General features: G+C 50.7%; 1 protein-coding gene across 12 annotated transcripts in view; it reads right to left on the reverse strand.

Moving 5' to 3' along the window:
- Positions 1–27945, reverse strand: part of sei (potassium voltage-gated channel seizure) — a 111118-nt gene that overhangs the window by 11448 nt on the left and 71725 nt on the right. For 7 of the 12 annotated variants that reach the window (XM_025300833.1, XM_025300836.1, XM_025300834.1 and 4 more), the window contains 3 exons: positions 6216–6471; positions 5335–5516; positions 3664–3684 (listed from right to left, as the gene is read on the reverse strand). In XM_025300833.1, coding sequence (XP_025156618.1) covers positions 3664–3684; positions 5335–5516; positions 6216–6471 — 459 coding nt within the window. Of the gene's footprint in view, positions 1–3663; positions 3685–5334; positions 5517–6215; positions 6472–18532; positions 20055–27945 lie in introns of those variants that run through there. The other 5 variants (XM_025300831.1, XM_019843938.2, XM_025300837.1 and 2 more) reach the window with 4 other exon arrangements.

A 27945-nucleotide genomic window follows, 5' to 3' on the forward strand; every position in this document is an offset into this window, starting at 1 on the left:
GTAGAAGAGGGATGCTTAGCCGAGGGAGAAAGAAAGAAACGGAGAGAGAGAGAGAGAGAGAGGGGGGGAGAGAGAGAGAAGGTGGGAGAGAGGAGAGAGGGGAAAGGGAGGGAGGGAGGGAGGGAGGGAGAGAGAGAGAGAGAGAGAAAGAGAGAGAGAGGGGGAGAGAGAGAGAGGGGGGGGGTCACGAGCGCCAAGAGAGCAGAGCGTAGTGACGACTTTGGCACGTCCTTGTTACGAGGACGACAGTGAACTCGACTTAATATCGATTCAAGCCACGCACTCTCGTTTCTAGATTTGTTGAATAGGCCTGCAAACAGTCGCCGCCATAAAAACAGAAGGGAGCAACACGTGGAAACGAGGGATCAATGCGATCAACACGACGAAAAGGAAACGAGAAAACGTATGTGTAAGACGTAGAGTGTATACGCATGCTTGTCGTTCGTTCTTACCTGCCGAAAAAAAAAAAAAAAAAAAAAGATCAGGAAGCTCTCCGTGTCCAGAGAGCAGGAAAAAATAAACGAATAAATGCAAAGACAACTTTCAGCATTCAAACAGTAACAAGTACATAAATTTACATCGATCGAACGCTCTCAAAGTGAAAGGGGGTTAAGCTCGATATTTTAACAGCTATCATGCAAAGTCCATCGTGTTGCAATCCGGTGAACGATCCGATCAATGTACGGATCACCGTTGTAGATTTCGCGTGCGATTCAAAGAGAAGCGATTCGATATATTCTGGATTAATAAAATATTATACATAGCTTTCTTTTTTGTCTTTTTCAGCGTGTATCTCATCGATTTGCCGCCGTTTGGACACACGCGAAACTCATGACACGCTCGTGAAAAAAGAGACAAAGCGCACAAGCGACAGAAAACACACGCACGCACACACACACGCGTGTGCGCGCGCGCGCGCAATCGCTTATGTACAAAACATTCTCAGCATGTACGACAATCAAAGGAGCAGATGCATGATGTTAATTGTCCGATTGTTGCGCGCTGCAGGCAACTCGGAAATTCGTCAGTGTTGACGCGACAATCAACCACCTCGTGGAGAGGCCCTCGACGTACGAAACCGAAGCGCAATAACATGATATATAGACAGACGATAATTTACAAACGACAGACGACGTTTCGCGAAAGATGCGCAAAAGATGGGAGATATCTCAATCATTCATCCGCTGCTTCAATCGGTACAAGTGCAAATGTTGCCTAAGTGCGAGATCGAAGCGCGAGCGCGTGAAGTTGGTCAGTCGAAGAACACGATCGTTTTATCTCTCTTCGGTCGAGAATACACGATTTACAGTACAGGCTTGCAACAGAGGCGTAATGGAAAAGGGCACAAAAGAAGCTCAATAAAAGAACCGTCAGACCAAATAGTATTCAAACAGAATTGAGAGAAAAGAAGAAACAGCTGAAGCGCACCGCGCGGTTGTCAGCGAAATCGCGACGAGATACGCTATCAATCAAAGTGTTTTTATATATAGTGTTGCTACTCGGTGATGCTCGTCGGTAGATACTACGTCCGCCTGTAGTCCGCCACGTGTCCTGTGTGCGTGTACGCAAGTGATTGTGTACGGCGTCTCTTCGAGGTCAATCGATAATTCGTGAAATGTTTTTCGATCATGCCACGTCGCGATCTCTTAAGATTCTCCGAGGATGCAACGTGATGTCTCGGCTGAAATGTCAGATAATTTGGAAGAAAAACGAATACACGCGTCACGCACGTTCAGATTAATGACAATTCGAAGCGTACAACGGTGTATACAAGTCTGTGTACGTGTGTATTGTACGTGCCGGCTTACCGGTGTGAACGCGAATGCTTGCCTGTGGTTTTGTAGGAGAATAATACATCTTGGCGCGAAATACGCGATTAGAGTAAGTAAGCGTGTTCATCCTGCAACCCCAAACAAAACAAGGAGACGAGTCGCGCGAAACTCGAGCGAATAAAGCAAGCCCAAAGTCGATTTACTTGCTATTAGAAGGATAGAGGATAAAAAAAGGAGAAGATAGAAGAAGAAAGTCGCGAGAAGCTGGATGCAAGAGGGAGAAACAACGAAGAGAGAGAGAGAGAGAGAGAGAGAGAGAGAGAGAGAGAGAGAGAGAGAGAGAGAGAGAGAGAGAGACAGATACACAAGAGGTATATCTCGCCGCAAAGTTCTGCCGACGCGTGCTTCGTACCGACTAGAATAATCGAGATTATCGCAGGGACAATGGCAAGACAAGATCGACGCTCGAAGCTCGATAGCGAGGCAAGGAAGTAGTCTAACTAGAAAACAATAGCTAACCATATGGTATTACTCTCACCAGATATCGCGGCAGCCCTCGCGACGCAAATTGCCTCTGCCGTGCGATAAATCCGACGATAATCTGTGATATTTTCTAATTGCGGATCGTCCTTGTCACCGCCCGGCGATGAAAGCGCCAAGTATGTGCCAATGCGAGATATCAAAGTTTCATACTTGATTCAATTGAATGCTAATGCGACTAAAGAAGAAAAAGATCTATAATTTATGGGAAAAACTGACATTCATTCGAGTAAATGGGCACATTTGGGGAAACCTACATTAGAGCGCAATTGTGCGCTCGATCGTCAGCCGCAAAGCACAAAGATTCGGGGCGGGCAGAGGGGGAGAGGGGGGGGCGGGGGTGGGGAGGAGGGAGCTCCGTCGATTGATATTCTCATGGCACGCAACTTACGCAGATCGGCTTTGCGAACTCGCGTGGCGGCACAAAGGTAGAAAAAAAAGGCGCAGAAAATGGCTTCTCAAGAGTGTATTATAATTTTACGCTTCTATGCAATTCAAATCTTGCACCAACGCCGGGCCGATCAAAAGCGAGTCATTAGATAGAGAGATGGTCTCGTACAAATAAATTCCAAAGAAACATGCACATCCTTTCACGTTTGGTCGTTAGTAATTTTAATATATCGCAGATAAGAATAAAGTTGACGACAATTCGGCTTCCGTGTCGCAAACCGCGATCGCCACTTTGATGATCGCACGAGAATGAGAAATCCATCGCGCAAGGTAGATTTGCCGTCAACTTTATTCGAGCTTGTCGATACGTGGGGTTGCAGTGATCGAGTGGGGTGTCTTGTACGTGTGGTGAGTTACGTGAAGAGATTTTTCAAACGCCGTAGCAACGCCGAGAGGATGGTCCATCTTGCAAGAGAGATTTGTGCGAGAATATTTAAGATCGCAAAGTGTGTAACGTGTATTTAAGCGGTTTATACATGAGAAAAAGAAAGAGAGATAGGGCAGAGAGATAGAAAGTTGGGAAGATGGATGGATGGATGGATGGATGGATGGATGGATGGATGGATGGATAGAGAGAGAGAGAGAGAGGGGGGGAGGGGGAGAGGAAGAGAGAGGTGTAGTTAGTAGAGAAAAAAAATCTTGTGACTGCGATGATGACTTTAATGACGTTTTGGTGTGAAAACAGCACAGTAGAGAGAGAGAGAGAGAGAGAGAGAGAGGGGGAGAGAGAGAGAGGGGGAGAGAGAGAGAGGGGGAGAGAGAGAGAGAGAGAGAGAGAGAGAGAGAGAGAGAGGGAGAGGGAGAGAAAGAGAGAGAGACTGTAATCCGCACTTAATTAATAGTTAAAAAAAGAAAGACACGTCAGTGAGAGGATTTCTTGTGTGTATATGTGTCAACTAACCTCGTCCTTGTCCAAGCCGAGCTACGAAAACGTTAAACTGATGTTAAAATTTGTTCCTTTTATATATCGTCAAGATAATTTTATAGTTTTAACTTTTTTCTTCCAGACCGTTATCATTTTGTTCTCTCACTCGAGATAGCGATGTCGCGAGAGAGCTTAACTTATCTAAACAGATTCGCTTCACTTTAGACAAATTGCCGAGACGGGTGTTCTCACTAATTTTCTCGTTAATTGCAGACCGACTAATCGGGGACGTAAGCGATACCTCGGTCTTTACTTTCTTTCTTCCTGTTGGTTTTGTCGGGAGCGCGACATATCCAATGTATAATAATATCGCAAGTAGAGTCATTTTACGATTTCGACGTTTTCCCTAGAGCACGCCTAAAACTATCTCTCTGTCAACTTATAATAATTCTCCTGCTTCACCCGTCACACTCTACTGTGGCGTATCGCTCCACAGGTCGAGGGAGAGACAAATCAAGATCAACTCATGAGAGATAAAGAGAAAGAGAGAGAGAGAGAGAGAGAGAGAGAGAGAGAGAGAGAGAGAGAGAGAGAGAGAGAGAGAGAGAGAGAATCCAAAAAAATCGTTTAACGAAACGAATAAACGAAAAATAAAAAAAAAAAAAGAAAAAAGAAAACAGTAGAAGAGAATCTTGACGAGGATTTGATAATAGTTTGACTAATACTTTGACAATCAGAGCAGAAATTTTCACAGCGACAGACTATATTTACTTACATATTTATTTGAAGAGTGTATGCATATGCATATGCACGTGTGCGTACAGGTACGAGTCGGTTTGAGAGACAGAGGAATTGTTCACTCGTGTCGCTGCGCGTAACAGCACTCGACATTAAATCGACATTAAACATCGCTCGGCTACGCGACTCTATACGAGCTAATATATCCCTGCGACGCGCGTTCACGCGTTCCTGTAAAATTGTGTGTAAAATTGTGGATCGCGCGCGCGCGCGACGTACATACGTGTAGCACACGCTCAACATAGTGTAAAATCGTCCGAAACAGCGAGATGCCCATTCGGGACGCACCCTCTCGCACGTCCGTACGTACATTGTGTGCACATTAAAAACGACGACTCGACTAACTCTCGACAAAGGAAAAGAAATCATTCAACACCGAGAAGTGTCGAAAAAATAGGGAGAAACGAACTAAGCACCAGTCCGGTAAAGTCACATCTATGGGCACGTAACTTGGGCTCGGCATGTCATCCTAATCATATATTTACCAGCTAACACTGACATTCTTGAAAATTTCAACAGCCCGACGATCCGGCATCCGCGCGGGAGTCACCTCTCGCTTTCCGCGCTTTCCATTTTATCGTCAGTCCGAACGAACCAAACGAGTCTTGCGAGATTCGCGCGGCAAAGAGAGCAAAAACAAGGAAAAGAAAAATTACACAAATCTCTCTCTCTCTCTCTCTCTCTCTCTCTCTCTCTCTCTCTCTCTCTCTGTGTGTGTATGTCTGTCAATCATATTTTACCACTCTCGTTCTCGTTCTCGTTTTCTTTTTCTCCTCTTTTTCTCTTTTCTTTATCGTTTTCTTTACCGTAGACCGGACTCGTAAGACGTGACTCTCTCGCAAACGCTAAATCTGGCCCCGAAGAAAGGTATCGTGTCTAAGGGAATGCAAAGCGTGCGACGAAACTTACCTCGTCAGTGTCCGAACCGACCAGTAGAAGGTCGAAGGGTATGGCGGCCACCAGGTCGATTATGAACCAACCCTTGAGGTAATGGACGGCTATCTTTCCTGGATGAGACACCACCTCGTCGTTGCTGTTGACGAAGGTCGTGCGAAAATTGATGATGATGTCGATAATGAAGGTGACGTCGACTAAAAGAAACACAGAAGAGAGAGTCCGATGTATAATAACCCCTGCTCGACTGGTACAAATCGTCGAGAGATATCGAATTCGATATGGGGGGAGGGTTTCTAAAATCCGCATTACGTCGCGCAATTGTGCCGCACACATGCGACACACTGTACGCACTCTGTGCGATTTGTCCGTTTCCGTAAGACTCTACAATTGCGCGCGTTTTTCGAAATTTCGCTCTCGAAGCTCTCGAACGGCCGCGACCTTTGGTGTCGAGAAATAACGCAGATAGGACACAGAATATCTCTCAGAATTGTCTGTACAGACATTTCTCGGATTTCTTCCCCATTCGTTTTATTTTCGTGCTATTGTCTCTTTATTCGCTTTCCGTTGTTTCCGACCGGTTCGTGACACGTGTTATCCGTGTCCGTCGTATGAACGGCTGCGCCGTTAGCGTAGCGGCGCTCAGGCGTCGATATCGAATTTCGAACCGAGCCGTTTTACAGCCGAGACGTTGAACAGTCTCAGTTTTCAGCGCTTCATTCGATGCTCCGTTTCTTCGTTTCCGATAAAAGATGAAGGATCAATAGGTCGAATCGCGACTAAAATTAACGCGACGACGCGTGTGTGTCTTGCCTTTTTTAAGTCGCGTCTTTAAGCGAGTAGTAAATTTGCGAGTTAACGTGCGAGTGATAGCCAGATAGCGAGAGATAGCTCACCTATGAAGTCTATAATGACGATCGGCTCGTCACTATACTTTTTGTTCTTCCTATTGTAATCCGGATCTGACAGAACGAAGGCGGCGACGTACGGCGTGAATATGGCGGTGTACATCACGAGCAGCAATATGATCCAATCCCAGACCGCCTTGAACGGCGAGTAGTGTATTATGGTCCACTTGTGGATTCTGGGAGATTGTAATTTGTACTCTGGGAGAACGTCCGCTCCGAGGGACAGTACCTGCGACACGTTAGACTGAAATCAGATCAGATGGAATATTCGCCTCCCCTTCGCGTCAAGAGAAGATTCCCTCCTCCTCCTCCTCCTCCTCCTCCTCCTCCTCCCGCTCACCCTGCTCACCCTCTCAAGAGAGGGGAGTGAGAATAAAAAGAGAGAAATAAGAATCTGTCTCACGACGACGGAAAAGTCCACTCGCGCACTACTACGCTCGCTCTACTGCGTGTGAGATCGAGGAGCACACGAGCGTCTCGTGCGCTCGAGAGGCCGCGATAACGGAAAACGGATTTTCCATCAACTACACATCGGTTCTGCGGTATAACGGTATAATACGGCTATAACCGCCGTATATAGCTGAGCCGTGCGGTTCAGCTGACATTATCAAAACACTCTTACAGTGCACCGACACGGCTCAACAACGTCTCGACGGGCTCCGCCCGTCAAGGTGCATCAAATGGTGAAAAACACTCGTCGAGTGCCACCGTACCGCTCCGTGTCGCGGAGCGGCAGCTACATGCTTTAGCGTTCCGACGAATTCCGACCACACCTACGCGGCGGAAGGGGAGAGAACAACAATGGAAGCGGCTATGGCCGAGGGTGTTTGCTGACCTGTCGAGCACAGAAGCGTTTCGAGTTACTTATTGGACTCTCTGCCATTTAAGACGCGCGCGTTCACCAAAGATCGATTAGACGAGGAAGAAGACGAAGACGAAGACGAAGACGAAGAAGGAGAAGAAGGAACAGAGAAGAGGAAGAGGAAGAGGAAGAAGAAGAAGAAGAAGAAGAAGAGGCCGACGATGAGAGGCTGAGGCGACGCTTCGAGAAAGTCTCCGGGTGAGAGTAGCTTCGCACCGTCAACAAGTTTCCCGCGCATCTGTTTCGTCGAAGCGACGAGAACGAAAACGACGCACCCCTTCCCGAGTCACATCTTCCCTCACGGATTTTTCGGAAACGTCACGATCGTTCTCCAACGTTCCGCACCGCTAAATTCCCCCTCCCCCCTCCCCCTAGTCCTCTACTCTAATTGTTATCCGTCTCTCTTGCTGATCTGCGCTCACTGTTGCTCGAATCACACAACGGATTACATCGACAAGTGCTGGAGAACGAGCTTAAACGCCTGGCTTCGCGCTCGAGGGACGGCTCAAGCGCTTAGTCGCCGTCGTAATCCGTCGCGATTCCACCACAGCGTCGCGCGCTCGACATCTCTGCCGCGTAATAAGAAACGCAATAATCCCGTCACACAGGTGCGAAACACGCGCTCGTCTTTCTTCCCGACGACGACGACGACGACGACGACGACGACGACGACAAGACAAGGACGAGAAGAGAAGAGTCGACGGTAAAAGCCCTGTGATCCCGGTGATGGTGGCTTCTGTTGTGGCGTAATACTGTTCGTAAACACCGTAAATGGGAACAAGTCGATGATCTGCGATCGACCACTGGATGCAAGCGATTTCGAGCGCGCGAGATTCCACGCGTCGCGGTCGTCGCGGCCGGAACAGGTCGACAGCCCGCGGTGTGACACGAGCGATATCTCAAGTTATCGATTCCGCGTTAACGCCACCGCCAACTCCACTCGCGAAACGGAAGACGCGACGACAACGGTGGTAAGAGTGCCGGAAGAGTGCCGGCCGAGCGCTAGCTTAACACTGATGCAATGCGGCCCGACGAAGGGAGGAGGCGTTCGTTCGATTGGCTCGGTGCTGCCCGCGACGTGCCGCGAAGAGCGTGTGGGTTGCTACAGGCAGGTAGCACACCGTCACACCCTTAGCCAGCATATTTCGTTCGGTCTGAAAGTGTCGGCCGCAAAGTAAGCCCTGTCGAGCGTCGAGAGTCATCGGTCGCCTGGTCGCGCACCAACGCGATGGTGGCGGTGGCGGTGGCGGAGGCGGAGGAAGAGGAGCAGAAGCTAGAGGTCGATAATGATAAACCGCGCCGAAGAGGCTCGTAACGCAAACTGACGATCTAGTCCGGGGAAAGTCGCGCGGCAGGTCGCTTCCTCTTTCTCTTCTCTCCCCTCGAATACCGTATAGATTTATTATTATTATTATCGACCCCTCGCGCCGATAAGGCTCGCGCGCCATCGCTCACGGGGGCCGGGGACAAGGGTAAAAGGGGGGGGAAAAGAAGACGCGAGCGGATGAGCGCTCGTCAGAGTGAGACGCGCAGAAAGGGCGCGCGAGCGACTCTCGCAAAATCGTACGATTTTGTATCAGCGTTAATTGACGTCTCACGCTGTTTTCGCACGTCCAAGAGCACAAAGAGGAGCTCGCGCTTTACTTTGTAGTAGCGCGGGGTCGTGACGCGGGGACAATTCCTTCTCAACGTTGCGGGAGACGGGGCAGGCGCGTTTTACTCAATATTTCAGGCTGCGAGATATCTGTTGATTAATACATGATTATCAGGCGGTGATCGTGTATCCGTTTCCCTCGGGTCCGGGATTCGACTTCGTCTCGAATCTCGGACGTTCGATAACAAAAGTTGCTGCGCGCTGCGTGCAACGTTTTTATAATAGGGGAATCAAGGCAGAATCAGGTTTCTCTTCCTTAGCTTCTTTATCGATTTTTGTATTATCAGTTCCCATCTGGTGGAAAGCGTGTAGTCGGGCGGGTCAGAGGAGGCGAGGCGGAAACTCGCCGCCCGGTTGCTCGCTCGTCGGAGACAGCCGTGGGGGATGCAAATTCAGGTGGTCGTGGTTTTATTATTCATGCACCTGACGCCAGGTGAGAAGGAATCGCGGGAACGACGCCGGAGGCCCCCCCTCCCCCCACGTTCTCGGATAATCCCGATTATTATTGTGAACGAGCGCGACAATAGGGCGCGCCGCCGTGTCCTTGGAAAAATGGATCGCGCGAACACGCCCGGGAGGAAGCAGACATCTCGCAAAGAGGAAGAAACGAGATGAAATGACTGAATCGACGACGGTAGCTGATTGAGATTAATGGATGCACCGTAGCATGCATACGAGCGATTTTTTTTTCTTTTTCGTAGTGTCATTTTTCCTCCGAGATATAACTCCAATATGCCCTGATTATCTCTGCATTTCTCATGTTCTCCTCTTCTTTCTTTCCGAATTTGTACTTTCGAATTTACACAATCATCGTCTGTGTGTGTGTGTCGAAATAAATTTCACGCGCGGAATCGCAAACCTAACGTCCACACGGAGTGGCGGAAATTGAAGGACGGAGAGAAGGTTTTTCCGGCGCGATAATTATAACTCGATCGCGATGTGGTGGTGGAGGAAGCTCGTGTCACTCGTGCGAGACATATGCGAGCGGCAGGGAGTTCCTCATCGATCTAAGGCGTTTCACCTGTAACGTAGACGTGGACAAAAAATGATCGAAGGTGGGGTAAAGGGGTTGCAGCGCGGTTGAGGTGTGTGTGTGTGTAACTTGTGGTGGGGTAGGAGAGGCAGTTACCGCGCGCTGCGACCCGGAATTATCGATGAGTTACCGCGATTACTTGTACGATTATTATTCATCAGCGTTCAACGAACCGAGGAAAATAGTGGAGATGAGCGAAATGTACGGCGCGAAGGTACGGCGCGGCATGGAATTACACCTTCGGGAATATCCAATAGTTCGATCTACCTCCGTTGCAGGGAGAAATTTTGCGAGAGAGACACTCGCCGCAGGTAGAGAGATTCAGCAGACGAGCCCCCCGAAAATTATACGTCGCGTGCAAAACGAACGTCGCACTACGATCGGATGGAACTTTGAAACTTTCTTCCTCTCGTCATTGTTGACATGAGGGGGTCGATGAGCCACTCGCGAGTTTGCGGACACGCGACTTTTTCGACAATTGACGTAAATATGTAGCTGATGCGTGTCAGCTGAAATATGTACCCGTATGCGTCGCGACGCTTCTTTTCTCTAAAAAATAATAAGAGAGTTCTTAAAGCGCGCGCAAGTCTCGCGGATATGGCTCTGGGCGGTGCGACTGGTAAACTAATTAACGATCGCACTCGCTCGCGCGGTTGCATCTTATGAAACATAAATGTTGGTAAATTTAGTGGATAACGCTAAAAGCCTAAAAGGAGACTCAAGTTTCACATTTCACAGAAATCATACTGTGCGCGAGAAGACGAGTATAGTAATAAATCATCGTTCGTGTATACCTAATTTTAGACTCGGCTTTTCATACCAAACCCGAACCGGCTTTTTCTTCGCGATTTCTCCGCGCTCCGCGCGACGTTCATATTCCTGAGCCGCCTCTCTCGATTAATCCATCGAGATTCGCGAGGGCGTTTGACGATGCTCCCCTCGCGAGAATTCATCGACGCGCTCCGAGCGACACGCTCGCGCCCCGAAGTGTTATTCCGGAGTGTCTGAAAACGAGGTCGCGTCAATACGAAGTACGTTTGTTCATAATCCGTATTAACGCGAAGAAAGCCCTCGAATTCGAGGCGCTCTTGTGCGTATATGCGGCAATGTGGCACTCGTGGCGGTGACCTGATGATGAGTCAACCTGATGAAAGAGCCCGCTCTCGGCCGGATTCGCACGATAGGCCGCGCAATATTGCGATCGAGCGCGAGCGCGAGCGCGAAATGTACGCGCCGCAAATTGGACAAGCACGCTCGCTATAACGTTCGTGGTAAAAAAAAAAAAAAAAAAAAATGATAATAAATAAATAATAATGCGAATAAGCAATGCGACTTGGTCGCATGGGGGAAGCATGAGGGGGAGGGGGGGGGGGCCTGGGGGAGAATTTGCAAGAATGCGTCGCAAGGATTAATTAGGCGAGCTGCAGATATTGTAAACTCTCGATAATTAACCGATCGTTTTAATAATACCTTACAACGGCGACGGTCGCGAGTTTGCAACGACGCGAATAATTGCATCGACGGCGTCTAATTTCGGCTAGTTCAAAGCCAGGCGAGCTGTGAGAAATTAATAAAACCAGTTTCTCACGCGACACGTAATACATCTCGCTTCTGTGTTGTATCGGTGTTGCAGTGACGGATTACAGATTACATCGATAGCAAAATCGTACGGAGGCGTGACGCACAACAAACTTTGTGCGCGCGCACTTGTACTTGTTTTATTGTTAAAAACAGTATGTTACAAGCGACAATACAAATACCAAATATATCGATTACCGTCGACAGGGTCGAGCCGAACTTTTGCTTCTTGCCCTTCATGAAATACGAGCGCATCATTGTTCCGGATACTCTCACGAGAAATTCCAGTGTCATTCTCAACCGTCCGACGAAACTTCGTTCGGACGCTATCCGCTGACTCGGCCGCCGCTTTTAGCTCTCTTAGCATGGGCGCGGGCGCGCGTCCACGAGGGAATAAATAACTCAAGTCGAGAGAGAACCACCTGTTTCTCTGTCGCGTTTTTCTCAATCTTCGTCCTCTGCCTTCTTGCGCCTCAAGGCCGAATTTTGCGCATATCCCTCCGCATGATCCCCGCGCAGATTGCGAAAATAAAACGCGCGTTGCGTTTCCAGACAGTTTCCGGAAGAGCGGCAGGATGTTCCTCGAGCTTGCAAATCGCTAACAGTCGATAACAGACTCGCGGCTTGACGCGACAGATTCTCGAGAAGGGATCGAGATTGCTCCTCTGGGATTGCAGGGGTCTGGCTTGTATCCCGAAGAGGAAAACACGCGCGGGGCACTCCGCAGACACTCGTACGATACGCGATTTCACACCTTTCGTCTCTCCTTGTCTCCAGACAACAGCTGTTTACTTTCAACGGGTGTGTTCACGAGAATCCCATCGTTCGAGTCCATAGACACTTTGTCCTTCGACCGAGAGTTTGGGAAAGTTGCAGGTTCGCTACGAAACTCATCTTTATTCGTGAGAAATTCGTTGGCGCTTCATGGCGCGAAGCGGACGGAACTGGCGTTTCCCGATGTCCCGGGCGACATCGATCGGTCGAGGTCGACTCGAGACTCGAAGCTCGCCGTTGAAAGCTCTTTCAGCGCTTCTCCGACGCACGCGAAGACAAAGGAAGAGAGCCACGTAATTTTATGACGCCTTTGCCGGAAGCCCGATCGATGCGCGCCAAAGCGCGCCAGACCGCGGTATTGCGGGGTCTTGCCTCGATTTCTCGTTCCGTACACAAAAGATCTCATCGAGACCGGCTCGAGCGGCTTAATCGGAGCCCTCGAGAGCGCGATAGAGAGCGCGGCGGGTGTTCGCGCGTCTCGAAGAAAGCGGGAGGAGCACTACTTTAGCAGCCGGTTGACTTTGTCATAAACTACACAATACCGAACACTGAGAAACGAGTTACGCTTTGTGGGCTTTCGCTCCGACTTTAAATCCTCGCCTAGTCGGCGAGAAAGAGACTAGAATGTTACGTTCGAGAAATCTTCTTTCGCTACGGCGAAAATCAATCGAATTGATGACGGATAACGTGTATATAACTCGGGGCGCCGAATATAGCGCACGATTTCTCGGTTTCTCCGTTTGTCCATTCCAATCGAAGAGGCTGGCTCGTGGATGGAATTCCCAAAAAAGTTTCCCCGAGGTGAGATTCTCTCGCGATATGTCGCGGTGGGGGGTTCGCCAGGCGAAAGCACAGGATGCTGATATTTACAGTTACACAGGATCGCAGCGTTAAACGTTGGGATCTTGGTTGTTGGTTGGTTGGTTGGTTGGTTGATCTCCACTTGAGTAGTCTTCAGGGACGGTCGCGAGGAGCGAATTCCAGCGAATTTCACGCTAATCTAATTCTCAGCGGCGCCGTCCCGCGCGTTCGACTCTCATCGATCTCATCGAGTAGCGACGATTACATCAGAGTTCATCAGAGTAACGTTAGGTGGGATCTTACGATTTCAATTCGCGAATCGAGATCAGGCAGCGGGAGGGGGGGATCTTCTTCCTCGCGAGGGGAAGGGAGATTTTTTTCTCAAGCCTATTTACAATTGTGCGAATTGTAAAAGTATCAAACTCGTGTCGCGAGGCTCATTCGCGTCCTCGGCGAAAAGGGAATCCCCCTTCTTGTTCTCCTCGCGAACTCGATAATCATGCTCCACTTGACTCTCACAAGGCGTTCTTCGCTCCTCCGGCTCGGCTATCCTCCACGGAATTCACTTTCGGCAGAGAGAGATCGAATCGGAATAATCCGGTCGAGAGGATCAAGCCGTGCTTTTCGCGTCTTAACGCGGAAAGTTCCAATCTACTAGTTCCAGTCGAGCGCTTTTCGGGAACGTCGTCGGACGAATTCCAGCGGATCTAATTTCGGCCGACCCGGCCCGCGGCGTTCCCTCTTCGATTCCGCGGCCGCACGCTCGAGTACACGCGGCAAAACTAAGCGGCTCGAGTCGGGCAAGTCTGTTTCAGTCAACGCAGCGGCACCGCGAGGTTGCATGCCGACAAGTGCTTTCAGAAAACATTTGCCTCCGAGTCGCCCGCATCCGCCCGATTTCACGATCCGTGCGAGCGTAAAATCGCGTAACGCGCTCAGCGTCCAACTGAGATTTAAAGGCTTACCTCGCCCGGTGCGTACGCGGGGGCGGGGGGGGGGGGGGTAGTAAAGTGGATCGTGAAAATCGCGAAACGCAGCTTGGAACGCATTTTAGGAATTGGCGATGGCGGAATGGCGATGGTGCGATCGCGGCGGCCGAGTGCGCACTTTTTACGCACATTCTTTTCGCACGCTCTCTTTTCTCAAACTCTGACTCACAAAGTGTTAATAGGAAGCAATTAAAGATATAACTTGCCCCCGATGGCATCGAACGTAAGAACGAGAGAAGGGGTGAGAAAAAGGGGCAAACTTTGCTGAATCAACGAGTAAGAGAAATCACTTATCCGCTGGAAACAAATAATCAGTGTGTGTGTGTGTGTGTGTGTGTCCACTGAGAATATAAGAATGAAACGCGAACGGCTTCGTCCCGGAATCCGGCGTAATAAAATAGATCGTAAAAATCCGAGATAGGGCGGAATGAGTAAAAATGTGTCAGAACGCGTTCGCTAAAGCTTGCGGGGTCAGGTCGAGTGTGACAACAACACATCGGGGCCTTACCCCGCGCGTATACAGTCCGCTAATTTTAGCTTCGCTTTTCATAATTATCCGTCATGTGTCTCCCAAACATTCAGACCGCGTAAAATTTGCGAGAAATTCGAGGACGTGCCGGGGAGGGGGGGGGAGTGACAAGGCGAATGATGGCGGCGGCTTTATTATAATTCTATTAAATATAGCGCATGAATGTACGTCGAAGTGGGACTTCCACTTCAATTCGTTTTATGATTATGCGCGACATTAATCTAATAATGTATCGACCGAGCGCTAAGTGCACTCGGAAAGGTCGCGCTGAGCGCTGAGCGACTAGGATTGTGACATTTTATGAGCGTATCCGATGAGTCACTTTAACGCGAGTCACGTTGACGAGACGCCGCCGCCGCCGCGCCGCGCCGCGCCGCGCCCGAGAGATGCCGCAATGTTGAAAACACACGACGTTAAAGCTGGCTCTGGGGCTCTGGGGAGTATCAGAAGGACGAAAAACGAAGGTTTCAAAATTACCGATCCGACGAGCGACCTCGAGCGACAAAATCCCCGTCGCTTTGTTCCCGTTTTTCTCGTGACAGCGACATGATGATTTAGATGAAGCGTTTCCCCGTTGTTAATTCGTTAATCCGCTTGTCTCTCGTTTCTCGTTCAATTAGCGTAATTAGTGATAGCGAAACGAATGAACACGCTGCTACCAAACGGGCACGCGATATAATGTCTTCATTACGGTTCAACGTGGTTATCGCTGCAACGACACGACACGACACGTTGCGCAAATGCCTTTGATCAATCTCGCCCTTTCCCTTCACCTTCACCATGCAGCCCGTCAGGGACAAGTGCACGAATTGAAAATGATACGAGACGCTAATAGCGCGTGCTATGAATCTCTCGCGTGTCATTAGACACCTCGCCTTTTAACATTACACGAATTAACACTCACGAATATGCGAAAAACTGCGAAAAGCGCGCAGGAAACGATATCTCGAGCGAACTGATTCTCCGAGAAAAAGTAGCTCCAGCCGCCTTCTCTTTTCGGCTTGGTTATTCAATTAGCGTCGACGGCTGCAGCTTTTTCCGGGATGATAAATCAAATCTTGGCGGTTTCTGCCGCTGTCAGGTTCAGGTCCTTTCCTCAAAGGCGGCGAGGATGGTGTACGCGTGTTCATCGCGTGGCCGTAAAACGTAATTACTGTAAAGTAACCAAACAAACGGTCGCGCGAATGTGTTTTCAGGCACATCTCGTGTACTGTGGTAAATCGAGGGCTGTGCGCGCCGCTCGGATATAACTTATACTATACTATAAACAAAGCGGCGTGGGTCGCTGGCAATCCTTATTCAACAGAAAGGCCACCGCTAAAGGCCTGCCGTGCTATCGTCGCGCGCGCGGTCGACGTTGCGTTGTTAATTGAGGAAAGTTGCTCTATGACTTTCTTATGACTTCACTACCGCTTCGTCCGAGAGCGCAATGATTAATGAGATTTTAGTCTCTCGGTACATTAGCCGGGTCTCAATTAATGAGATCTTCATCTCGATCGAACATATCGAAAGAACGTTGATGAGTTTTCACTCTCGCGACAACTGTTTGTTTATACATTAATTTTAGCGCGTCACGTATCTTTTACACCTCTATACGCTCCTTTTTACTTTTCTCATATCCGGTCGACCTAGATACCGCCGGCACAGTGCGCGTCGCTCTCGCTCGTTCTTTCCTTTTGAAATTTCGCATTTAATACACGCTTAAACAAGTGTACCTTTATTCTCCATTGTTCCCCAGAGACAAGTATGTATCGATCTGATAACGTACGATCGCTCACGCGTGCGACGCAAAACCAGATTATCAAGCGTTTTTATCGCGATCGTGCACTCTCTCTCTCTCTCTCTCTCTCTCTCTAAGTTTAGCATTCATCGTTAGATGGCTCTCACTCGTATCCCCTGTGCAATACTTGCAGAGGGGAGGGGGGTCCCCATGCGCTAAAAGGGGCGTTCGCAGTCAATTAAGTTAACCCTCTCATTTTGCCGATGTGTAAGGAGCGTATGGATCATCGAATTTAATTACAGGAATGCGCTAATTGCCGGCTTTCGAGATCGACGAGTCGCATAAAGGTGCGTTCGCTCGATAACATCCCGAGGGGATCCTCCTCGCAAATTACATCTCGCAATTCCCACTCTGATCCGCGAGACTACAAAGCGCGCGCGCGGCACAAAGCGGGAGATCGTAATTGAGCGTGACGAAATTATTAAAAGACCAATATGAGGAATTGTTAAAAGACCAATGTGAGGAATTATTAAAAGCGAGACTGCGCAGCTGCGTGCGCAAGGTGTACTAGTATGCACTCCGACGACGAGACGAAACCTATCGAATGAAGTTAACACGCCGCCATCTTTAAAAACGAGACTACATCGTTAGAAGCAAAGAAGCAAAGAAGTTACAACAACGATGTTGTTGTAGAGTGAAGAGCGACTGAGGCGTTACGTTTAATTCAGAAAAGAAATAATGAACACGACACTGAATGTCGGTTTTATTCGCAAATTGTCCTCTTTGTCAGCCTTTGTTATCGGCCGGTCGGCCTGATATCCAATTGGATTTCTTTCTTATTTGACCGTGAATTTTGCACCGTGAGCTTGTCGATAAAGGAGAAACAACGATCAATGTTTTCCGTCGAGGCAGTAGCCCAGCAGAATGCATCACGCGTACGTGCGTGTAGGCTGAAAATAGCAGTAACACATCTACCACGGAGGGAGCATGGTAATGCACGATGTTTATCCTCTTCGCCATAACATAAGCGAATGTAGAATGAAGTCGTCTCAACGGTGTTTTCTTTGAAAACAGTGCTGTCGCGATGCACAAAATGTCGAGTATTGCCCGACAGTCAATCGGAGAAACCCCCGAGAACATATTGGGACTCTACCTCGGATGATCGATTCCTCGAGAGGGAGGGGAATACATGCGCAGCTCCGCCATTCCTTTGATATTCTATCAGTACACGGTCTACGATTATATCTTGCGTTCAATTGCCGACAAGCTACTCTCCCTAGCTCGATCCTAATAAAAGATGAAATATTTCCGGCAGTGAGATGTATTCGTAGGTGTACAAAGAGAATTGAGAGAGAGAGAGAGAGAGAGAGGGGGAGAGAGAGAGAGAGAGAGCGCGTGCGCGGTCAGCACTGTGTATCAACGATACGGAACTGCGTATGGTCGGCGTGTAAAAAGACAAAGATAGTACACAGCTATTATTAATCTGTGGAATAATACATTGAAGGATGACTGTACAGAGTGACTGTGTATAGAGAAACCCCGCCCCCCCCCCCCTCATCGATGCTATCTGTCTATGAATCGATCGTCGTTTAATGATTAATGAGTCCATTTAGTCGATGGATCTGATTTGTCTCCCCGAGACTCTAGATTTATTTCGCGTCCGAGCACGCGAAATAGCATCCTGTCTTTGGAAAATTGACACACTTTTGAAAGTCGCACAGTCGAATTAAATCGGTCGAGAATAAACGGAATGCACGCGCGCAAATATTGACACATTACTCTTATTTGAGTCAACAAGATGGACGATACGTTACCGAGCATACGTTAAATCTCTCTTTCCTTCCCTCTCTTTCTCGCAACGCGAATCGACATCGTGTACATCGCGCGCGCGCGCGTGTGTGTGTGTGTGTGTGTGTGTGTGTGTATCGCGATCGATGAGTCATCATCAGAAATAACCCGTGCCCGTCGGTGTGTTTCAATAGCCGTGAGAGAAAAATGTTAGCAACCGCGCGTCGTCCCAGACTCTGTCCCAGGATTCTGTCTCGAAGCCGACATTTATCCGTTATACGAACGAATAAATGATGCGCGCGAGGTGATATGAGTCGAGTATGAGCGACCTACATGACGATACAATCCAAGCAGCCGAATCGACTGCGAATCGACCGGCGTGCGTCTCGACGCAGTAGTTCAACGTGTTCGCGTCACGTACGTTGCAGCGCAGCGTCGATCATTTTCACGCGATCATTCCGAGGGAAGAACGCGGTCCGCCAAGGACACGACGGAAATGAGCGGTGTCTTAATTAACGCGAGGGAGCGGCTAGAGCAGCAGCTAGCTAGCGCGTATTCGCTAGGACGGCAGGAATACCTCTTTCCTAAGAGCGCCCTTGAGCGGCGGTGGTTGCGGGCCCCCGTTCTCCAGCAACAGGCTCTTGGTGCTGCCGCCCTTGACCCTGACGCTGCTCCACCTCTGTCGCGGTACGTCCGTCATTTTCTCGCCGCGGTCGCCCTCTTTCAACGATCCGCCTTTGACCCGGAGGGCACCGAGAACCGCGGGCGTAACTGGGACTTCGAGTTGCCCCAGGAGATGCGCGGACATCGTCCTCGGGGACTTTAAGCAGGTCATCGTCGTCGGGGTGAACGTGTTCGCCGAAGGCACCGACTTCACCAGCAGATCCTTGCCTTCCTTCGTCCAGGACGTGAGCTTCCTGCCGAGGGACAGGGTGGTTGGCGCTGAGGTCGCTTTCGCGGACGAGCCGGGTAGATCGCCGGGAAAGATGTCGTCCTCCGTCTCAAAGTCGTTGATCACGTGAATGTTCCGCTGCTGTCTCGCCGCTGATTTCGTCGTCGCGCTGCTCGGCACGAAGCAGAAATCCTCGTTTCGACAGAGGAGCCGATCACCACCCGCCGCCACGTAATAGTCCTTGGCGGAGGGCCCGGTGGCCGCCACGACCCTCCGTCTAGCGCCAAATTTCGGTATTTTGTTTCGACAGACGCTCGACGGCCTTCTGAAGCCCTCGATCAGGGTGTCTCTCTCCTCGGACGACAGCTCGCTCTCCTCCTGCAGATCCGAGGACGTGCTGTCGCTGATCCTAAAGGCGAACTGTTCGGCGACCGAAGCCGAAGGCCCAGCCTCCCTGCGATTCTCCGTGCTGGTGCTGTTCGTCTCGCGGGGACGTGTCAGCAAGCTCTGCAAGTCGCGCTCGTCGTACGACGACGAGCTGGCGGAGGAGGTCGTCGTCGTCGTCGTAGTCGTAGTCGTCGTCGTCGTCGTCGTCGTCGTCGTCGTGCCAGCGGCCTCCACGAACACCCTCGCCGTGCCGTTCGTCGACACGGACTTGGACAGGAATCCCCACTTCCGGACGCGGCCACCGATCGCGGCTTCCGATCGCGAGGTTCGATCGCTCCCCGTCCTGTCCGTCTCCGGCGTCGGGGATTCGAAGGATCCACCTTGGTGGGGCCTCTCCTCGCGGCGCCACGACTCGCCGCGACGAGGGTGTTCCTGATCACCACCCCACCTCTTCCTTCTTCTCCTCTCCGAGATGCCGCCGGTCTCCTCGCGCTCCTCGGGCCGAGTGCCCTCGTCGGAGATGCTGGAATCCGCGACGCTGGAGTCTCGTTGTTTCGCGTCGCTCGATCTCGGCGGGATCTGCTTCCGCCTTATCACCACCGGCGGTGGCAACCGATTGGCCGATCTCGTCGAGTCCGATGGATTCTTCACCGTGTGCAGCGCAATGTGCTCGTCCCGCGAGGACGAACCCGGAGGCTGGGACTTGGACAGTTTTTCCTTGAACAGCTGAATCTTGACGGAATCTGTGTGCGTCAGGGCAAATCGACCACACGACGGCGACTGCCGTCCCGCTGTCGATCGCCGCCGATGCTTCACGTACGTGGATTATTTATTACTCTCTCTCTCTCTCTCTCTCTCTCGCTCGCTCGCTCGCTCGCTCGCTCGCGATGTACGATTACGGCCGTAATCCTGATATACGACAGTAATCCTCGCAGGAGGCTCGTTACGATAAATTCGCTTACGTACGCGGCCGAGTAAGGCAATTGGAGAACGCTTCGGACACGCTCCTATCCGAGCGGTTGCGAATAATTGTTATCGATTAATCGTAGCTTTGTCAGCCGGTATCTTGCGATGCAAAAGGCAAGGCAACTTAGTCCAGCTTAACAGACTTTAACAGACTTGAAAGACTATTGGGTTATAATCCTGTAATCCTTTGCGCTATCCTCCTCGCGTGCTCGTGTGTGCGTTTCTTTCTCTCTCTCTCTCTCTCTCTCTCTCTCTCTCTCTCTCTCTCTCTTTCTGCCTCTCTCCGAAAGTTCGTCGCTGAAACCGCGACTTTGTGCGGATTGTCCTCTGGCGACGACGTGGTCTCTTCTTTCTGTCTGTGCTTGGCGCGGGTGTATCGTGCATCAAGTATCGTGCATTGTTATTGGTTAGGGACGTGTGCGAATCCGCAGAGTCAGCCGCCTGGCACAGTTCCGCCTTAAGACTGCGCGTGCGAATTAATATTATCGATAATTATCGTAAAGTCGCTCGTATAGTCACGTTCCGTGACGGAGAAATAAAAGCTCGTGCAGTCGGCACCTTATCCACGTTTCCTCGCGACGGACAATCTCCTTTCTCTCTCCTCCTCCTCCTCCTCCTCCTCCTCCTCCTCCTCCTCTTCCTCCTTCTCTTTGATTTCACGAGATCGATTAAAAAATGTTCCCACCCTTTTTCCGCTCGAAAATATCGATATAAAATGTAAACCGGGGAGTGACCGGGGTTGGCTTAAACTTAATTTTCGCCAGCGTCACGCGCCGTTAAAGACCGCAACAAGGTGCGCTTCGTTTAGCAGTAAATAGCAATAAGTAATGGATGGAACATGACGACAGTCTCAATTGGGAAAAGATAACTTTCTGCGTGTCAGTCTCGATCATTCGTTTCTTCTTCCTGCTTCGCTGCTGCTGCTCTCTTCTCTCTCTCTCTCTCTCTGTTCTCTTCCCTTACTTACTTCACAGAAGATCGTTTGTTGGTGCGTGTATCTTTGTCGCTCACGAAAGCATTATATTCGGCATGTGAAATCGGGGGATGCAAAAAATCCAAAGGGGGACACCATCTCTCCTGTTGCGTATTCAAACGCTGCTTCGGCCGCGAGCCATCGGCGACGGTGGCCCCCGTTGAGACGGGCGACGACGGGATGAATTATTATTGGCAATTATCAGAGAGATTTTCAGTGTGCAGGTACAACAACTCGCTCGTACAGGCTGTCCCGATGCTCGCGCGCGGACGAGACTTCACCTTGGCACGAGGGTCCTCCACCTTTATCGACGTCCTCGATGAATTTGGCACGGACTAATGGACTGGACAGTCCAGCACGGATGCGCGAAGCATTCTGTCGACCGACGACGTTCCAGTCGTTTTGCCGTCATCCGAGACGTATGGAATTTCCTCGTGAATTTCCTTAGCGATCGCCAGTTCGCCCGAGTGGAAGGACCTATGGCCGCGATCGAGTCGTACAAGAACGATCCGTGTCTCGATCTCGCAGCTCGAGATGCATAGATTGTATGAATCTTGCCGCCGACGGATACGTCTCTCGTGCCAAATAATCAGCTGCGCGACCTTGCCACCGATTATCACCGAGGTTTACGAGGTATACGAGAAAGACGTCGTGTCGAAGAACGGCTCAAATCGTCGACGGACAAATCGTCGATGGATAATAAGACGGCAGGATCAACTGTCGGCGCGCTAATCTCACGCGAGCTCTTATAAAACGTTAACTAAAATGGTTTCCTTACTTTCGGGCTACCACGAGCTCGGCATACGACGCTCGCGATTATCACTTGCGTTTCGTTGGACAATGCGCGTTGCGTGTGCGTGTGTGTGTGTATACGTGTATATGTATGTATGCGCGCACGTGTGCGTGTATGCGTATGAATATCCGCGATGGCGCGCGAAAGATCTCTCCTGTCTGTTCATCTCGCGCGCAAAACAAACACCATCGCGATTCACAGTCGCGTCTGGATTCACGCTCTCGACTGATCGACAGGACGGACAGTGTCTATGCTTAGGCTCCCACAGAGCGATGAGTCCACAACGGACGTTCAGAGCAGCGATCCTTCGGACAAGTTAACACGGCGCAGCACGGAGAACCCTCCGTGCAGCAAGTCGAAAGCGATGTTGTTCTCGATTCATAGACACGCTACACAGTCCCGGCGAGATATGCACGCATCTGCGAGTCCCGTTCGTCACCAGGTATATTATCGCACATGAAACATACATCTACTCGGTGGACTGTCCGGGATGAGCGACGACGAGATTCACAGTCGCGAGGAAGCGACAAATCCGGACGACGCACCGATCCCCAGCGAACAACGCACGTCGACGTAGTCCCGCGAGCACCGCCGACTGCAGATGCTCATCATCCTAGCGACGAACCTGGGTCGACCCACGAGAGCGATACCTCGTCGAGGCGAGCGCACTGCGAGCAAGTCCGACTAGGGCGAGAGGGACGCTCCAGCGGAGGCGCGTCGCACGCTCCGGACGGTCGCGATCGTTGTTCCGGCCGACATTTCGACTTCTCGACTCTCGTTTCCGGAAGAGGGGTACCGGGGGACAGAGAGACAGACAGACAGAGAGAGAGAGAGAGAGAGAGAGAGAGAGAGAGAGAGAGAGAGAGAGAGAGAAAGGCAGGGAGAGAGGGGGAGGGGAGAGGAAGAGGGAGGAACGGAGCGGAAAAGAAGAGAGGGAGGGAGAGACGGTGTCAGATCGCAGCGACCTTCCGCCCTCGGCCAACCCTTCCGCGCAACGTCCCTGCTTCGCCTCACGAGTCCACCGGCTCTTCCAACGCCGGAGGAGGTCGACTTCCTTTTCGTCTCGTCACGTCCCGTCAACCTCGTCGTCCTCGGTATGCGCGCCGCGCTGGCTTCGCCGTCGCCGTCACCACCGCCACCACCGCCACCACCATTGACGACGACCCACCTGTGCTGGCAGTCTTATTGATTCGCGCTGAGCCTCGCGCGGGCGACGCGCGCCTCTACGCAGGCTCGAGCCCGCGAGAATCATCGTCGAGGAAGAGAGAGAAAGAGAGAGGAGGGGAAAGAGAGGCAGAGAGAGAGAGAGAGGAGATGCGCGAGGCCGTCCGGCGCAGCGTAGCAACGCGACGCGGAACTCCAGCTGACGTTTACCTGCGTCCGCGTCTAGGCACCTAGCGGACTCTCGAGAGGTTGTAACACGTATCAACAATAGCCGACGTCATGGAGACTATTGTGCAGCACGGCACGTCGCGAAGACGGAGCAAGAAACATTTCGATCACTAGATATCATTGTTAAAATGTCGCAGGCTATAGTCGACTCTATAGAGCAAGTCGCATCGTGTAGATAACGGCCTCTGATCATGGCCTGACTACCATTGTCTCCCCTTCTTGCCGATAAAACGGGAGAGAGAGAGAGAGAGAGAGAGAGAGATACACACACCTCCGCCATTATTTAAATCTTTGCGCGGATTTACGAGCGCTCGGACGACGCGCGTTCGTGATTCACTCCGCTGATGTATTTCACCCGTACAGATACAGGTATTACCGTATCAATGGACGGTGTATACTATATCTGAATAATTCCAACAGGGGTGGATGTGCCTATTCGATATCGCGTGTCGTACTAAAACATATCCGCGCGCGCGCGCGCTTATCGCCGAGTAAATGAATGCCATCTGTATGAGAGTGATTGCGAGTTTCTGGCGGGTTTGCAATATGCGAACCAATACACAGTCGCGCGATATCATCAGCTGTCACGTGTTATTCGTGCGTGTCGTTTTGTCGGAAGGGTTTGGGAGGGTTGGAAAGCGCGAGCTCTCCTTCCCAATTGCAATTCGTTTTATTCTCGCCGAACCTCCGGAACGTTCTTCTTCGCCATCCGCCGAGCGCGCGCTCCGTGTGTGCGCTACAAATTTCTACGAAATCTTCACCGACCGTGAACCTTTGCCACCGATCCATGCGCACGGTCAGTGCTTCTGTGCAGGTGCACCAGCATGGCGGCGCTTTTATTTTCGCTCGTCGACGTCGTCGATGGAAAAAACGCGCAAAGCGGAGGAAAATCGTGCGGCTAAAGCCGCGGAAAAGCTGCGGCGCCTCGTCGTTGCCAATTACGATGCACGGCCGCTCTTCTCCACTGCTCCCACCTACCTCCCCCCCTTCCTCTTTTTATCGCACCTTTATTTATTTTTCACCCTGAGTCTCTTACGCGAGAAGTATGCTCGGCTCTCGGTGCAGCCGGCCGCGGTCCCACACACGACCACCCTGCGCGCCGCAGCATATTATTATTTTCGTCATAATTTGTTCGGGTTGCCGCCCTCCGCCTTCGTCCCGAAAGTCTGCCTACCGCTCAGATAACGATCTACCCCCTCTGCGCATTTATCGCATCGATGAATGATTAAGATTTGCCGGATTTACGACTGCAATTCGTCATATCGCGCATCCCACTCGGACCGATTAAAGGAGCGAACGGCCGGAGCAATTAATTAGTTGGGAAAACTAGCCGGCGATTGACGTCAGAGCGACGAGCGGAGCTCGACTTAATCGCTCGCGCTCTTTTTTTTTTTTTTTCGCGCGCGGTCGTGATTGCGCTACGTCGCAAAAGCGTTAATTCGCTAAATCGTCGCCAACGCGAACGGACAGAGGAAAACAATTATACGATAGACGGTTTATCCGGTTTATGAGATTGCATTTCCGCATTATAACTTTATAATTCTATCCCGGAGAAAATGCTGTTGCATATTTCCGTCGCCGAGAGAACGCTCCCAGGGAAGCGATAATCCTCTTTGTCAAGTGCGCGATGAGAGGCATGTTCGCGTCAAAGGCGCAAACATTCCTGCTTCTTTCTTTCCAGGAAGTTGACGTGGGAATTTGCTATTTCCACAAGAGCAAACGTCACTGATCGTTTCCCTCTCGGGCTTTAAAGCGCGCTTGCCAAGAGAACGCCAACAGATCCAGTCGAGGATGAGTCTAATCCCCGACTCGGTATTCTCGTTTATTCGGTATTCGCGAGGTCCGATAAGATATGGGCTCCATATTATATCTCGCCGCTCGCGACAAGCGTAAAGTTATAATGCGGCGGCAAACTTTAGCCTCTTCGTATTTTCGTAGGTAGGTACGCGACGATTTATCGCGCACGTGAATGCCGGAAGAATTAATTAGAAAAATTAAGAGGGAAAAATTCCCCCCGCGTTCCCGGCGCGACGGTGCGAGCAAGCGCTCGTCTTAAAAAGCGCTCGTTTTATTAACAGCATTCCACCTCGATTAGGGTCACTACAGCTGGCCCAGCAGCCGGTGCTTTCGCAGCGCTGGAGCCATCGATAAGCGCCACAACCTAGTTCGCGCATTCGCGCGCTCGTATTACGACGAGGAAAAACGAAGGACACACCGCTCTCGCGCGCAGGAACTTGAATTGCTCTTAAATTATAGGTAGCTGCACCATATATATATATATATATATATATATATATATATATAACGGAACGGAGCTCTTTCTCTCCTGAAAAGCTTCGTCGGTGAAACTTTTCAAGTGTGAGAAACTCCACATGCAATGCAATGTATTAAACGACCCACACAACTGTCGCGTAAGTTGGCTTTGGTACACTTTGGCTTTGGACCCTTAGGTATCTTGGATATTCTTAAATTAATCAGATCAATTATTATTAAATTTTCAAATTACAACCATACGTTGTGGTTGTAGGATAAGCGCGCTATGCTTATCAAACGTCGTCGATTGATGAGCAATTGAAAAAAAATTCGTAGCAATGTCGTAGCACGTTGAAAGAATTTGACAGTCTTGTCTCCTTCTTCTATTTTTCTATTTTTCTATTTTTCTATTTTCACATTTACGGACACGGAGTTACAAGTTTGGAGTATAATAGATTGTAGAACGTTTTGCACACCGCGTTTTCTCTATCTCTCTCGTCTTCTTGGCGTCGGCCGAGGCTTACGAGAAAGAGCAGTCATGCGCGCATTATTGCGAGAATTATAGGAGAATCGAGAATTTTCGCGAAAGCGAAAGCGAATACGTCGCGACAATGAGTCGGCGAGTCGAGCGCGTGAAGCTCGATGTGAAACGCGCTGGAATTTGAAGCGATTGTCGCGGGGAACTTCCCCCCGCTGCGCAACGATCGCTTGAAGGAGTACTATCTCGGACTCCGCGGACATAGCAAACACGTTGTAGATGAGGCCGTTGACCCCGCCGCAACCCTGCGCAACGTTCCCTCTCCACACCAGCTTCTCTCTAAAATGACTCACCTGTTCCGCCCGCGGCTTGTCCTTCTCATCCTGCTCCTTGCTGAGATCCTCCACGAGATCATGGAGTAGCCGGATGTCCTGGGGGCTGGGGGAATCGACCCTGCCAGCCCCCACGCTCATCGCACTATGGGGCGCCAGTTCACAAGAGTCAGCAACTTCCTCCCCCTCTGCGCTCCTCTCGCTGTCGTTATCCCAGCAACCCTTGCTGATCCACTCCCGGTCACTGTCGCTCACCCTTCCGTCGTCATCGCTCATTTAGGGCATCCAGGCGGCTTCGGAGGAAACGGACTCGACGTCGACGGCGAGAGCACGTGCTTTTTCGCTGAGCCCTTGACCGCACCGACCTCGGCGACAACGACGTGGTGTGGTGTGGTGTGGTGTGGTGTGGTGTGGAAGAATCGTCGGACTCGACGGGAGGTTAATTATTGAGGAGTGTATCTAGTCTCGAGGGCGCGCGTCTCCCCCCTTTCTCTCTCTCTCTCTCTCTCTCTCTCTCTCTTTCTCTGATCTATTATTCGCTCAATTGTTCGCGTCACGTGACGCGATTTCTTGGCGATTTACTTCCTCCGGCGAGGCGCACCCTTTTCTCTCACGAGTCCTTCGCGCGTCGGCGCGGTGTGAGCGTGTGACGGGCGTCGTAGGCGCTCTTTAATTGGCGACTCGCTAATTGACTGTGCGACGGTGCGACCGGTGTGGGTCCTCTTGATTCTCAAGACTTGGTGCTCGATGGTCCTCGACGAGATCGATGGTCGCGACCGGTGGTTCCCCGTTCTCCCTTTGCGCAGCTCGACAGTAAAAACGCGCGGCACGTTTGAACTCGGCTTCTTGAAACCGGCTGACTGAGATGCGTGAGTTATTGTCGAAGCGAACAGCGGTTCATGGTTTCGCGAGTCGCGAACGATTATTCAGAGAGGCGTATGTGAGTCCTCGTGCGCGCATGTTAACGCTCGAAACACTTTGGTATGTTCGCCGGTCTGTCCGTTTCTGTCGGGAAACACGTCATCGAATGTGGTCGTGTTATTATTTCAAGACCCAAGAGAGTCATTCATTCCTCAAGTCAAGTCAGAAACTGAACAAGTCAATGTCCTTCTCTTTACCCTTTCCCTCTTATTACGACTGCTTCACCGTGGATTCATGGACGGTACCACCCATCGTCAGTTGATCTTTCACAAACTTTCTATTACGAAATTTGCACGACAAGTGCTCGCTCATTTTCTGAATTGAGTGCACACACAACTCTCTCGCGTGTTGCCATTTCCATTTCACCGACGGCCCGATAAAGATAATGTATCTTCTATCTGAATCGCGCACTTTAACCCACGCGTGTATCTCGTAGCGAGGCTCAAAGTGCGCTCACTGGGGCAAGAGTCCGATGAGGGGAAAGGGGTGGGGGTGGGGGGGTCGTCGCGCTCTATTGCGTGCTAGCATGCACCGAGCCGCTCGTTGTGTAGTTCGATTTCGTCTGGCGCCGGTTCGGACGATAGAATTTCAGGTGTTTGCAAA

This window comes from Harpegnathos saltator, unplaced genomic scaffold, assembly GCF_003227715.2.
Source record: "Harpegnathos saltator strain DR-91 unplaced genomic scaffold, Hsal_v8.6 scaffold384, whole genome shotgun sequence".
Lineage (NCBI taxonomy): Eukaryota > Metazoa > Arthropoda > Insecta > Hymenoptera > Formicidae > Harpegnathos > Harpegnathos saltator.